Source organism: Amia ocellicauda, chromosome 11 (genome assembly GCF_036373705.1).
Source record: "Amia ocellicauda isolate fAmiCal2 chromosome 11, fAmiCal2.hap1, whole genome shotgun sequence".
NCBI lineage: Eukaryota > Metazoa > Chordata > Actinopteri > Amiiformes > Amiidae > Amia > Amia ocellicauda.
This window is the reverse complement of record NC_089860.1, coordinates 17212506-17226395: the sequence shown is the minus strand read 5'-3', so window position 1 is coordinate 17226395 and position 13890 is coordinate 17212506. Positions and strand designations below refer to the sequence as shown.

General features: G+C 41.0%; 3 protein-coding genes across 17 annotated transcripts in view; all 3 read left to right on the top strand.

Annotated features, from left to right (window-relative positions):
• Positions 1-13890, top strand: part of LOC136763037 (protocadherin gamma-C5) — a 211261-nt gene that overhangs the window by 118449 nt on the left and 78922 nt on the right. Inside the window, exon 1 of one of the 15 annotated variants that reach the window (XM_066716717.1) lies at positions 3755-6344. The exons of 13 other annotated variants lie outside the window; for them this stretch is intronic. In XM_066716717.1, the coding sequence (XP_066572814.1) occupies positions 3864-6344 (2481 nt within the window). In that variant the 5' untranslated portion in view covers positions 3755-3863. Of the gene's footprint in view, positions 1-3754; positions 6345-7606; positions 10320-13890 lie in introns of those variants that run through there. One more of the 15 variants, XM_066716726.1, reaches the window with a different exon arrangement.
• On the top strand, positions 702-3328 carry LOC136763463 (protocadherin beta-16-like). Its single transcript, XM_066717501.1, has one exon. The coding sequence runs from the start codon at positions 869-871 to the stop codon at positions 3326-3328; it is 2460 nt and encodes an 819-aa protein (XP_066573598.1). The 5' UTR covers positions 702-868.
• On the top strand, positions 10962-13681 carry LOC136763030 (protocadherin beta-15-like). The gene has a single exon (XM_066716708.1). The coding sequence runs from the start codon at positions 11168-11170 to the stop codon at positions 13628-13630; it is 2463 nt and encodes an 820-aa protein (XP_066572805.1). The 5' UTR covers positions 10962-11167; the 3' UTR covers positions 13631-13681.

The window sequence follows — 13890 nt, the reverse complement described above, 5'->3', positions numbered from 1 at the left end:
ATAATGTTTTAAAGACTCTTATTCCTATGAAATTTATTTTTATTAAATGAAGTGGATCACACACACACACATCTCTTCACATACTATCGGAATTCATGAGGAATTAATGTCCATTATTGTAAAGTGTTACCCTTTTTTGCATTTAGATTCCAATGCAATATCCAAGCAAAGCAGGATCAGATTTAATTTAATGTGTTCATACATGTTCTCGATACATACATTTGTAACTGAAACCTTGAATATTATTTAGGATAACAAAAAATATCCTCATCATGTTTTACTACAACGGTTTTGTATGGGTGTAGTCCTTTGTGTCAGACGTGCTATTTTGTTTTGGTGTACGTTTTCAATGAAGATTGTATTTGTGAATGTTTTCTTAGAAATTTTATCTTTTATTTTAAAAACTCATTTCAACATTGTTTTTAGTTGTAGTTGTAGTATTGTTTGTGTGAGTGTAAGGAAACACGAACAGTGGATACATATCAATCTTTCTTAATCTTTGGAAACGTTTAGAGCATTTACTTTTCTTTAAATAATTCTGTACATGCTTGAAGTGAGGAATTTAGTTTTTAATAAACGTTGTAGTTCTTTTCATGAACTCAAAGTGCCGCTGTTGATCAGTAGTGTGGTGTTCTGCTGCGAATAGAGCCCACAGGACCTGCCATGTTTTTGCGCTTTATAGAGAGAGAGAGAGGGAGAGAGAGAGCAGCTTGCACTCTACTCGGGCTGAGGATTACAAAATAGCAACCTTGGACACAAAAATCGTGTTGCTTTTATGTGGAATTGCGTCTACTTCAATATCATCTTCAGCTGTGTTTTAATGTATGGATATTGATATTCAAATATTCGGTCCAATTTAAGGAGATATATGGCATTTGTTTGCTTTGAAATAGCAAGCCGAAAGTCGGAAAGGACAATGAAATGGCAAGTATGGTTTTTCGTTATATATGCATTTTGTAATGGGGCTGTTTTCAGTCAGGTTTCGTATTCCATACCGGAGGAGATGGCAAAGGGATCGTTTGTGGGAAATATTGCAAAGGATTTAGCATTAGAGGTAAAACGTCTGATTTCCGGGAGAGCTCGTATCTTCACGGGAGACAACAACGAGTACATTGAGCTGCAGCTGGATAGAGGCATATTGGTTGTTAAAGAAAGGATAGACAGAGAAAAACTGTGCGGGAAAAGATCGCCCTGCAGTCTGCAATTTCAGATTATTCTTGAGAATCCAATGGAGTTATATAGTGTTGCTGTAGACATTCTAGATATTAACGATAATGCTCCGGTATTTCCGACAGATGAGATTAAATTAGAAATCAGCGAGTCGGCTCTGCCAGGAGCGAGGTTTGTGCTGGAGAGCGCCGTGGATCCCGATGTCGGTGTTAATACACTGCAGAGCTACACGCTTAGACCCACTGATCATTTCGTTTTAAAGCTGCATTCTCAACCTGACGGTAGTAAACATGTTGAAATGATGCTGCAAAAACAATTAGATCGAGAGACACAGGAGGAAATTGCCTTGCTGTTAACAGCAGTGGACGGCGGTGAGCCACACATGTCTGGCACTGTTAGAGTACACATTACTGTATCTGATGCTAACGACAACGCTCCCGTTTTCAGCCAAGATGTCTACAAAGCCGTAGTTACTGAAAATGCAATAGAAGGAACTTTAGTAACGCAAGTAAGTGCCTCTGATGCAGATAAAGGATCCAATGGGTTTATTACATACTCGGTATCCCACCAGAGCGATGACATAGACAGTCTTTTTAAATTAGATCCACATACTGGAGAGGTCAGGGTGAAGGGAAAGATAGATTTTGAAAAAGCTCAAACTTACCAAATAAATATTCAAGCGAAAGACGAAGGGAATCTTGTGGATTCCAGTAAAATAAGCATCGAGGTTAAGGATGTAAATGATAACACTCCAGTAATCACGCTCATGTCTTTCTCTAGCTCGGTACCTGAAAATGCATTATCTGGCACAGTTATAGCTATGATCAATGTGCAAGATCAGGACTCTGGAAATAACGGAATTCTCCATTGTACTATTAACGAAAACATCCCATTTAAGATCACGTCATCTTCAAAGCAATTTTATAGCTTGGTAACTGATAATTTATTAGACCGAGAAAAAAATCCAGAATATAATATCACTATAACTGCATATGATGATGGAGTACCATCTCTGATAAGCAATAAGACTATACATGTAAAAGTATCAGATGTTAATGACAATGCACCCGTTTTTGAAAAGAGCTCATACAGTGCATATATAACGGAAAACAACACACCGGGTGTATCTATATTCTCCTTAAAAGCCAGTGACATTGATTGGAACCAGAACGCTCGTATTTCCTATATTGTTGAAGAAACACAGATTAACGGGTCACCTGTGTCTTCCTATATATCAGTCAACTCTGAGAGTGGAGTCATTCATGCAGTGCGCTCTTTCGATTACGAGCAAATCAAGAATTTCAAGTTTCAAGTTAAAGCTCAAGATGGGGGATCCCCTCCACTTAGCAGTAATGTGACCGTACACATTTATATCCAGGACCAGAACGACAATTCCCCTCAGATCCTCTATCCGGTGCAGAGCGGGGTCTCTCTGGTGGCTGAAATGGTGGCTCGTTCAGCAGATGTTGGCTATCTCGTCACTAAAGTGGTGGCTGTGGATGCGGACTCTGGACAGAATGCCTGGCTCTCATATAAACTGCTCAAAGCGACAGACAGGGCGCTGTTTGAAGTGGGCTCACAGAATGGAGAGATCCGCACTTCACGGCAGGTGTCTGATAAAGATGCTGTGAAACAAAGGCTGGTTGTGGTGGTGGAGGACAATGGGCAGCCCTCTCGCTCAGCTACAGTCAATGTGAACGTGGCGGTGGCGGACAGCTTCCCAGAAGTGCTCTCGGAGTTCAGCGACTTTACGCACGACAAGGACTACAATGACAGCCTGACTTTCTATTTAGTTTTGTCTCTGGCTGTGGTGTCCTTTCTCTTTATTGTGTCTGTCATAGTGTTGGTGTCAGTGAAGGTCTACAGATGGAGACAGTCTCGTCTGTTCTATAAATCCAATGGGAATCTCCCTGTTATTCCCAGCGCGTATTATCCGCCCGGTTACGCAGACGTTGGCGCTACAGGAACTCTACAGCACGTCTATAACTATGAGGTGTGCATGACCACAGATTCTGGGAAGAGTGAATACAGATACATCAGACCTGTCAGTCAAAACCTGGTCAGTGTTGATACAGAGACAATGCCCCATGAGGAGAAAGAGATGAGCCATGTCAAGAGCACAGACCTTTCAGCAGAGGTGAGCGTTTATTCCTGTTGACCTATCTTTTCAGTTCGGGATTTGCAGTATGTGATTGGTTAGTTTATTGATCTGTTATTTATGTATTTTCCTCATAATGTAGTTTATGGCAAATATATTCCAAAATAATGCTGAAACTGTAAAAGCACGTGTATTTCTGAAGTGGAGTGTTTTGTCTATTCATCAAATCGAGAAACATTCATTCATATTATGTTTCACTTCTCTTTGCCTTTTTTGAAAGACGTATATTGAGAATATCTTAAATATGTATATAATTTATATACACACTTTTATAAATTCGTATATCTTTCCTATGTATATAATTAATAAATAGCAGTACAGATTGCAGTTCTCATCATGTGCTCAAAGTGCCGCTGTTGATCAGTGGGGAGATTCTGTGTTAATATAGACACAGGAGGCCCTCCCATATTACTGCGCTGTATAAGACAGACAAGCAGAGCCGCTTACACTGCACACACAGTCTGGATTGTAAAAAAGACATCGGGGACTCAACCGCGTCGGTTTTGAACATGAATTATGGACAATTTATCATAACATGATTGGAAACAGCACAGTTTTAACAAAGGGAATGAAGGGATTATTGAATTTTGAAACTGAAATGAAAAAACCTGTCTGGACAATGAAAAGGCAAGTACTGTGCTTCATTGTAAGTCTCTGTTTTATTGAGGCAGTGTTCGGCCATGTTAGGTACTCTATACCGGAGGAGATGACAAAGGGCTCGGTTGTGGGCAATATTGCTCAGGATTTAGCATTAGATGTGAAAAGACTGATAAGCGGGAGAGCTCGGATATTCACCGGAGACAAAAACGAGTACATAGAGTTGTTGCGGGATAAAGGAATATTAGTCGTCAATGAAAGAATAGACAGAGAAGAGCTTTGCGGAAGGATAACCACTTGCAATGTACATTTTCAAATTGTCCTTGACAATCCAATAGAATTTTACCGTGTAACTATCGAGATATTAGATGTAAATGACAATGCTCCGATATTTCCTAACAATGAAGTGAACTTGCAGATCAGCGAGTTGGCTCTGCCAGGAGCGAGGTTTGTGCTGGAGAGCGCCGTGGATCCCGATGTGGGTGTAAATACGCTGCAGAGCTACACGCTTAAGCCCACTGATAATTTCAATCTACAGTTACATTCGCGACCGGATGGCAGTAAATATGTAGAGATGGTGCTGCAGACACAGTTAGACCGAGAAAAGCAGGAGGAGATCTCGTTATTGTTAACTGCAGCAGACGGTGGCGATCCGCAGATGTCTGGCACTGTCAAAATACACATCACTGTGCTCGATGCCAATGACAATGCGCCTGTATTTACGCAGAGAATTTACAAAGCTTCGGTGGCAGAGAATGCTCCAAAAGGTACTTTAGTGGCAAGAGTACGTGCTTCTGATGCAGATGAAGGTTCAAATGCACATATACAATATTTAATATCACACAGTACTGACGGAGTAGGTGAACTATTTGCTTTAGATCCAATTACTGGTGATTTGAATGTGGCTGGTAAACTAGATTTCGAAAAAGATACTCACTACGAATTGGATATCCAAGCCAAAGATGACGGTGATCTTACAGACTCCAGTAAAATATTAGTCGAAGTCACTGATATTAATGATAACACTCCGATGATATCTGTCGTATCGTTTTCCAATGACCTACACGAGGATGCCTTGCCTGGCACTGTTATAGCTGTTCTCAATGTGCAAGACTCCGATTCTGGGAGTAACGGCAACGTCCACTGTTCTATAAACGAAAACATGCCATTTAAAGTGATATCATCTTCCAATAATTTCTATAGTCTGGTGACTGAAAGCACGTTGGATCGAGAAACAACCCCAGAATATAATATCACAGTTATCGCCACTGATGAAGGACTACCTGCTCTGTCGAGCAGTTTAATGCTAACTTTAAAAATTTCAGACGTAAATGATAATGCTCCAGTTTTTGAACAGCGCTCGAGTACAGCTTACTTAATGGAGAACAACACCCCTGGTCTCTCCATATTCTCAGTGAAAGCCAGTGATGCTGACTGGAAGCAGAACGCTCGTATTTCCTATATTCTAGAAGAAACAGTCGTTAACGGAGTCCCTATTTCCTCTTATATATCTGTCAACTCTGAAAGTGGAGTCATTCATGCTGTGCGCTCTTTTGATTACGAACAAATTAAGGAATTCCAATTTCGCGTTAAAGCTCAAGATGGGGGATCCCCTCCACTTAGCAGTAACGTCACTATAAAACTTCATATCCAGGACCAGAATGACAATTCCCCTCAGATCCTCTATCCGGTGCAGAGCGGGGTCTCTCTGGTGGCTGAAATGGTGGCTCGTTCAGCAGATGTTGGCTATCTCGTCACTAAAGTGGTGGCTGTGGATGCGGACTCTGGACAGAATGCCTGGCTCTCATATAAACTGCTCAAAGCGACAGACAGGGCGCTGTTTGAAGTGGGCTCACAGAATGGAGAGATCCGCACTTCACGGCAGGTGTCTGATAAAGATGCTGTGAAACAAAGGCTGGTTGTGGTGGTGGAGGACAATGGGCAGCCCTCTCGCTCAGCTACAGTCAATGTGAACGTGGCGGTGGCGGACAGCTTCCCAGAAGTGCTCTCGGAGTTCAGCGACTTTACGCACGACAAGGACTACAATGACAGCCTGACTTTCTATTTAGTTTTGTCTCTGGCTGTGGTGTCCTTTCTCTTTATTGTGTCTGTCATAGTTTTGGTGTCAGTGAAGGTCTACAGATGGAGACAGTCTCGTCTGTTCTATAAATCCAATGGGAATCTCCCTGTTATTCCCAGCGCGTATTATCCGCCCCGTTACGCAGACGTTGGCGCTACAGGAACTCTACAGCACGTCTATAACTATGAGGTGTGCATGACCACTGACTCTGGGAAGAGTGAATACAGATACATCAGACCTGTCAGTCAAAACCTGGTGAACTTTGACCCCAGTGGTACACAGTCAATGCCTCGCGTGGAAAAGGAGAAGATCTTGGTAGAGAATCTAGACTCTTCAGAGGTGAGTGTTGATGGTCTGTTTCTTCACTTCACCAATGGCATCATAAAGATAGAGATGTTATGTTTATTTTTCGATCGTCATTTCTACCTAAGAAATGCAATTGATATAGCAGTTGTGATTTGTAATCCCGTTGTGAATTACTCCCTGTTGTTAATTACTTCTAGGGCTTCTATACAACGTGGTAGGTGTGAAGGTGATGTTTCCCATATTTGGTCAAATGTGCTCTCTGCTTTTCAGTATTGGTGAAGACTTTTTACCTGTCCGTTGTAATTGTGTAACCAATTATACTGTTTATTTCAGTAAAACATTTAACATTCACGTTTGTCTGTACATAATATGATTGTAATATATATATATATATATATATATATATATATATATATATATATATATATATATATATATAATATTATTTCTTGGAAAACGGCCTAATCCAGGGAGACTTACAAAATATAAGCGCAATACAAATGTGTAATAATACAGTTCAGTACAAGGCATCAAACATTACAAATTCCAGTTTACATAATACAAAGCAATTCAAACCATAATGCATTGTACAAATTCAAATTTACACAAGTAAATAGAATAAATTAGGTCATACATCCTGGAAAGTAAAAGCTAAGTGCTGTCAATATGTTTGGTCACAGTCAATGGCTATGGGAAAGGGAGCGAAGGGGAAATCAATAATACAAGTAATTGTAATGCAAGAAGCATGGTAAAATGTTTTAAAGCGCTATCTTACAGGAGAGTAAAGGACTAATATTACAAGTATTGTCTGAAACGATGCGTCTTGAGTAAGCGCCGGAAGGAGATCAAGGACTCTGCTGTTTTGACTTCGGTGGGGATATATATATATATGCGTGAGTGTGTTATTATTATTATTATTATTATTATTATTATTATTATTATTATTATTATTATTATTATTAGTATTATTATTAGTATTATTATTATTGTTTATAGTAGTAGTAGTAATATCTACTTCCATTTAATATTTGATAGTGATGTACATAATGTAATTATTTGTTTACTTATTTTTCGTTGTAGCCTGTATCCATTTTGAATCTAAAATACATATTGTAGTGTGCGTCTATGTGCCTGTATATTATTAGTACAAATAGGTCTCACTAATGGCCTCTCACTCCATTAGGTCCCTTATATTAAATGTATCAGCAATGCAATATGCCGCATACGCATTATAATGACTTTAACACCTGAAAGTATATATATAAACAGTAAAATATATAGAGAGGTTTGTAGTTCCCCATTTGAGCTCACAGTGCCGCTGTTGATCAGTGCGGTGATGTTGTGTCACTTTACACTCAAGAGTACCTCCCATATTCTTGCGCTGGATCACAGAGACGGAGCAGTTTGCAGTGCACACAGCGCTTGGGATATAAAACTGAGACCGGGGATATATACAGTAATGCTGATGTTTTGGATACAACGATCGTATCTTAACTCGCTTCTACATGAGGAATCAGTACTGAAATCATTTGGAGGAGATCAACATTGCATTCAGTGAAAAATATGGGATTGATAAGCATTCAAATCGTGAGAATTAAGGCGAACTGGACAATGAAATGGCAAGTACGGTGCTTCATGCTAATCTTTTGTGTCCACGCAGTTTGCAGCCATGTTAGATATTCTATACCGGAGGAGATGACAAAGGGCTCCTTCGTGGCCAATATTGCACAGGATTTAGGATTAGATGCTAAAAGGCTGGTTAGTGGAAGGGCTCGTATCTTCACCGGAGACAGTCCGGAGTACATTGAGCTGATTCGAGATAAAGGGATACTGATAGTGAAAGAGAGAATAGACAGAGAGGAGTTGTGCGCACAGACATCGCCTTGCACGGTGCACTTTCAGATTGTTCTCGATAACCCAATAGAGTTTCATCGTGTTACTGTAGAAATTATAGATGCCAACGATAATCCACCCGTTTTCCCCAAAAATGAATTAAGACTTGAAATTAACGAGCTTGCTCTGCCGGGGACGAGGTTTGTGCTTGACAGCGCTGTTGATCCCGACGTGGGTGTTAACACGCTCCAGAGCTATACGCTTAAACCCACTGATACATTTAATTTAAAGCTGAATTCTCAACCTGATGGTAGTAAGTCTGTAGAAATGGTGCTTCAGACACAGTTAGACAGAGAAACACAAGAGGAGATGTTCTTATTATTGACGGCTATAGATGGCGGGGACCCGCAGATGTCTGGGACTGTTAAAATACACATCACTGTGCTCGATGCCAATGACAACGCGCCTGTTTTTACGCAGAGAATTTACAAAGCTTCGGTTGTAGAGAATGCAATAAAAGGTACATTAGTGACTACAGTCAGTGCTTCTGATGCCGATAAAGGGACAAATGGTCACGTAACATATACAGTTTCACACAGCACAGATAGTGCAGGTAATGTTTTTGATGTAGATCCACTGACTGGTGAAGTAAAGCTGACTGGTAATATTGATTACGAGAAAACGAAACAGTTTCAGATAAATATCCAAGCCAAAGATGAAGGCGGTCTTGCAGATTCTAGTAAAATAATCATTGAAGTCACTGACTTTAATGATAACAGTCCGATAATATCTGTGATGTCATTTTCTAATTCTGTGCCTGAAGATGCGTTGCCTGGTACTGTGGTAGCTGTAATTAATGTCCAAGACTCGGATGCTGGCAATAATGGCCAGGTTCATTGCGCCATAAACGAGCACATCCCACTTAAAGTGGCATCGTCTTCAAATAATTTCTACAGTTTGGTAATTGATAGCATGTTGGATCGAGAAACAAACCCCGAATATAATATCACAATTACTGCATATGATGAAGGGGTTCCGCCTCTGTCGAACACTTTGACTTTAACTTTAAAAATTTCAGATGTTAATGATAATCCCCCTGTGTTTGAAAAGAGCTCATATATGTCGCACATAGTGGAAAATAACACACCTGGCCTGTCAGTATTCTCAGTAAAGGCCAGAGACGCCGACTGGAGTCAAAACGCTCGCATTTCTTATATACTGGAAGACACACAAGTCAACGCAGCACCTGTTTCATCGTTTATATCTGTAAACTCTGAGAGTGGAGTCATCCATGCAGTGCGCTCTTTTGATTATGAGCAAATCAAGAGTTTCACATTTGGGGTAAAAGCGCAAGATGGGGGATCTCCACCTCTTAGCAGCAACGTGACAGTCAGCATTTGTATCGAAGACCAGAACGACAATTCCCCTCAGATCCTCTATCCGGTGCAGAGCGGGGTCTCTCTGGTGGCTGAAATGGTGGCTCGTTCAGCAGATGTTGGCTATCTCGTCACTAAAGTGGTGGCTGTGGATGCGGACTCTGGACAGAATGCCTGGCTCTCATATAAACTGCTCAAAGCCACAGACAGGGCGCTGTTTGAAGTGGGCTCACAGAATGGAGAGATCCGCACTTCACGGCAGGTGTCTGATAAAGATGCTGTGAAACAAAGGCTGGTTGTGGTGGTGGAGGACAATGGGCAGCCCTCTCGCTCAGCTACAGTCAATGTGAACGTGGCGGTGGCGGACAGCTTCCCAGAAGTGCTCTCGGAGTTCAGCGACTTTACGCACGACAAGGACTACAATGACAGCCTGACTTTCTATTTAGTTTTGTCTCTGGCTGTGGTGTCCTTTCTCTTTATTGTGTCTGTCATAGTGTTGGTGTCAGTGAAGGTCTACAGATGGAGACAGTCTCGTCTGTTCTATAAATCCAATGGGAATCTCCCTGTTATTCCCAGCGCGTATTATCCGCCCCGTTACGCAGACGTTGGCGCTACAGGAACTCTACAGCACGTCTATAACTATGAGGTGTGCATGACCACAGACTCTGGGAAGAGTGAATACAGATACATCAGACCTGTCAGTCAAAACCTGGTCAATGTTGACAGCAGTGGTGCAGAGACGATGAGTCATGTTCAGAAGGTGATGTCACCGGTTGAAAGTATGGACGGTTCAGTGGAGGTGAGTGCTTTTATGCTGTCGGCTAATATGATCATGGTTTTCTGAATAATGCACATTAGAATATATTCTTCCACGTTAATTTCACCTGTTCAATCTTTTTTATGTTACTCCTAAACATATACGGCTCTGGAAGAAATGAAGACACCAGTGAACATTGATTCCTGAACTTGGAGTGGTGTCTTAACTTTTCTCCGGAGCTGTATATACATATATATTCCTATGTAGATATTCCTTCTATATATGTCAATTTTTCCATTATTACATCGTCAATTAATTAACTGCATACAAAACATCCTGATGGTATTTGGCAAAAGCTTAAAGTTGTGTTTTTTCAGATGTATGTGTATTTCTTCGGTTAGTAATGGATGGTATCCTTCGTGTTCATAATGGCAGATATCCACAAATGCTTTATTATGATTATGATTATGATTATGATTATTAATAATTTTTATATTAGTAGTAGTAGTAGTAGTAGTAGTAATAGTAGTAGTGTATTACATTGATTTAATGTATTGTCTTTGCTTTCCATTACTTAATTCAAATAGATTGAAGGTTTTTATTTTGTATATACTTATATGTGTGCATTTCTAGAATTGAACTCAAAGTGCCGCTGTTGATCAGTGGAGAGATGGTGTGTTAAAGTAGACCGTAGAGGACCTCCCCTATCTTTGCGCTGTGTCAGAGAGTAGACCGAAAGAGCAGTTTATAGTGTACAAAGACCCCGGATTACAAAACACAGACCAAGGGAACAGAGCAGCATAGGTACTGAATCCAGCAAACCTACTTTTGATTTACTTCTGCGTGGATCATTGATAATACAACTACATGACCGAATACGTACTCTGAATATGGGATTTATGTGCTGCAAGATCGCAAGGAGAAATATGGATTGCACAATGAAATGGCAAGTACGGTATTTCATTGTGAGTCTCTGTTTTATTGAGGCCGTTTTCAGCCATGTTAGATATTCCATACCGGAGGAGATGACAAAGGGCTCATTTGTTGGCAATTTTGCACAGGATTTAGGTTTAGATATTAAACGGATTGTTAGTGGTAGAGCTCGTATTTTCACCACAGACAGCATCGAATACGTTGATCTGATTCGGGACAAAGGGATATTGGTAGTCAAAGAGAGAATAGACCGAGAAATGCTTTGCGGAAAGGCAGGACAGTGCTATTTAAATTTCCAGATTGTTTTAGATAAACCGATAGAATTCCATCCTGTTACAGTAGAAATAACAGATGTTAACGACAATGCTCCTGTTTTTCCTAAAAATGAGTTAAGATTAGAAATCAGCGAGTCGGCTCTTCCCGGTGCGAGGTTTGTGCTGGAGAGCGCCGTGGATCTTGATGTGGGTGTTAATACACTGCAGAGCTATACCCTCAAACCCACTGATCATTTCAATCTGAAGTCACAGTCTCTGCCCTCTGCAAGCAAAAATGTAGAAATAGTGCTGCAGACTCAATTAGATCGAGAAAAGGACGAGGAGATTTCGTTATTGTTGATAGCTACAGACGGCGGTGATCCGCAGATGTCAGGGACTGTTAAAATACACATCACTGTGCTGGATGCCAACGACAACGCGCCCGTGTTTTCTCAAGCGGTTTATAAAACTGCGGTTGTTGAAAATGCGATAAAGGGCTCATTTGTGGCAAAGGTCACCGCCTCTGACGTGGATAAAGGTTCAAATGGACAGGTGACCTACTCGATGTCTCACAGCTCCGATGATGTTGATGAAATATTTGAAATAGATCAACAATCTGGTGAAGTAAAAGTGATTGGAAAAATAGATTTTGAAAAAAATCGAGATTTTCAAGTTAATATTCAGGCAACAGACGGAGGTGGTCTGATTGACTCCAGTAAAATACTGATTGAAGTTAAAGATATCAATGACAATATTCCTGTAATATCTGTCGTGTCATTTTCAGACTCTGTACCGGAAGATGCTGTGCCAGGTACAGTTATAGCAGTTTTTAATGTGCAAGATTTGGATTCGGGGAATAATGGCCAAATCCATTGTTCTATTAACGAAAATATACCATTTAAAGTAACGTCCTCATCTAATAATTTCTATAGTTTGGTAATTGATGGCAAGTTGGACAGAGAACAACAGCCCGAATTCAATATTACCATTACTGCATATGATGAAGGAGTCCCGCCTTTGTCAATCAATATGACATTAGTTTTGAGATTAATCGATGTTAATGACAATGCACCTATTTTTGAAAAAAGCTCATATACAGCATATGTTACAGAAAACAATACACCTGGCCTCTCTATATTCTCATTAAAAGCCAGGGACGCTGATTGGAACCAAAACGCTCGTATTTCCTATATTCTTGAAGAAACACAGATTAACGGGGCACCTGTGTCTTCCTATATATCAGTCAACTCTGAGAGTGGAGTCATTCATGCAGTGCGCTCTTTCGATTACGAGCAAATCAAGAATTTCAAGTTTCAAGTTAAAGCTCAAGATGGGGGATCCCCTCCACTTAGCAGCAACGTGACAGTCAGCATTTGTATTGAAGACCAGAATGACAATTCCCCTCAGATCCTCTATCCGGTGCAGAGCGGGGTCTCTCTGGTGGCTGAAATGGTGGCTCGTTCAGCAGATGTTGGCTATCTCGTCACTAAAGTGGTGGCTGTGGATGCGGACTCTGGACAGAATGCCTGGCTCTCATATAAACTGCTCAAAGCGACAGACAGGGCGCTGTTTGAAGTGGGCTCACAGAATGGAGAGATCCGCACTTCACGGCAGGTGTCTGATAAAGATGCTGTGAAACAAAGGCTGGTTGTGGTGGTGGAGGACAATGGGCAGCCCTCTCGCTCAGCTACAGTCAATGTGAACGTGGCGGTGGCGGACAGCTTCCCAGAAGTGCTCTCGGAGTTCAGCGACTTTACGCACGACAAGGACTACAACGACAGCCTGACTTTCTATTTAGTTTTGTCTCTGGCTGTGGTGTCCTTTCTCTTTATTGTGTCTGTCATAGTTTTGGTGTCAGTGAAGGTCTACAGATGGAGACAGTCTCGTCTGTTCTATAAATCCAATGGGAATCTCCCTGTTATTCCCAGCGCGTATTATCCGCCCCGTTACGCAGACGTTGGCGCTACAGGAACTCTACAGCACGTCTATAACTATGAGGTGTGCATGACCACAGATTCTGGGAAGAGTGAATACAGATACATCAGACCTGTCAGTCAAAACCTGGTCAATGTTGACAGCAGTGGTGCAGAGACGATGCCGCACATACAGAAAGAGAAGTTGCCGACAGAGAGCACAGACCCTTCATTGGAGGTGAGCGCTTATTAATTGTTTGAATTGTAAATTCCCACTTGCTGTAGTAAACAAACGAGGATGCGTTTGTAATAAAATGGATATGTGTATTTACCTGTATGAATGGTTATCTTTCAAATCCGAAAGTGTTCGCCAAGGGAGTATAGGTATTCACCTTTGACCCGGAAACACCTGAAAGTTGGCTAACTGTTGCTCCATTTCATACAGCCACGTTTGTATCCGCAACACAACGATATTTCTTTATAAATATTGCTTTCTTGTATCTTTTATTTATA

What these genes read in the sequence shown, in the direction of transcription:
- LOC136763463 (XM_066717501.1), top strand. Translation starts at nt 869, where the DNA reads ATGGCATTTGTTTGCTTTGAAATAGCAAGCCGAAAGTCGGAAAGGACA.
- LOC136763030 (XM_066716708.1), top strand. Translation starts at nt 11,168, where the DNA reads ATGGGATTTATGTGCTGCAAGATCGCAAGGAGAAATATGGATTGCACA.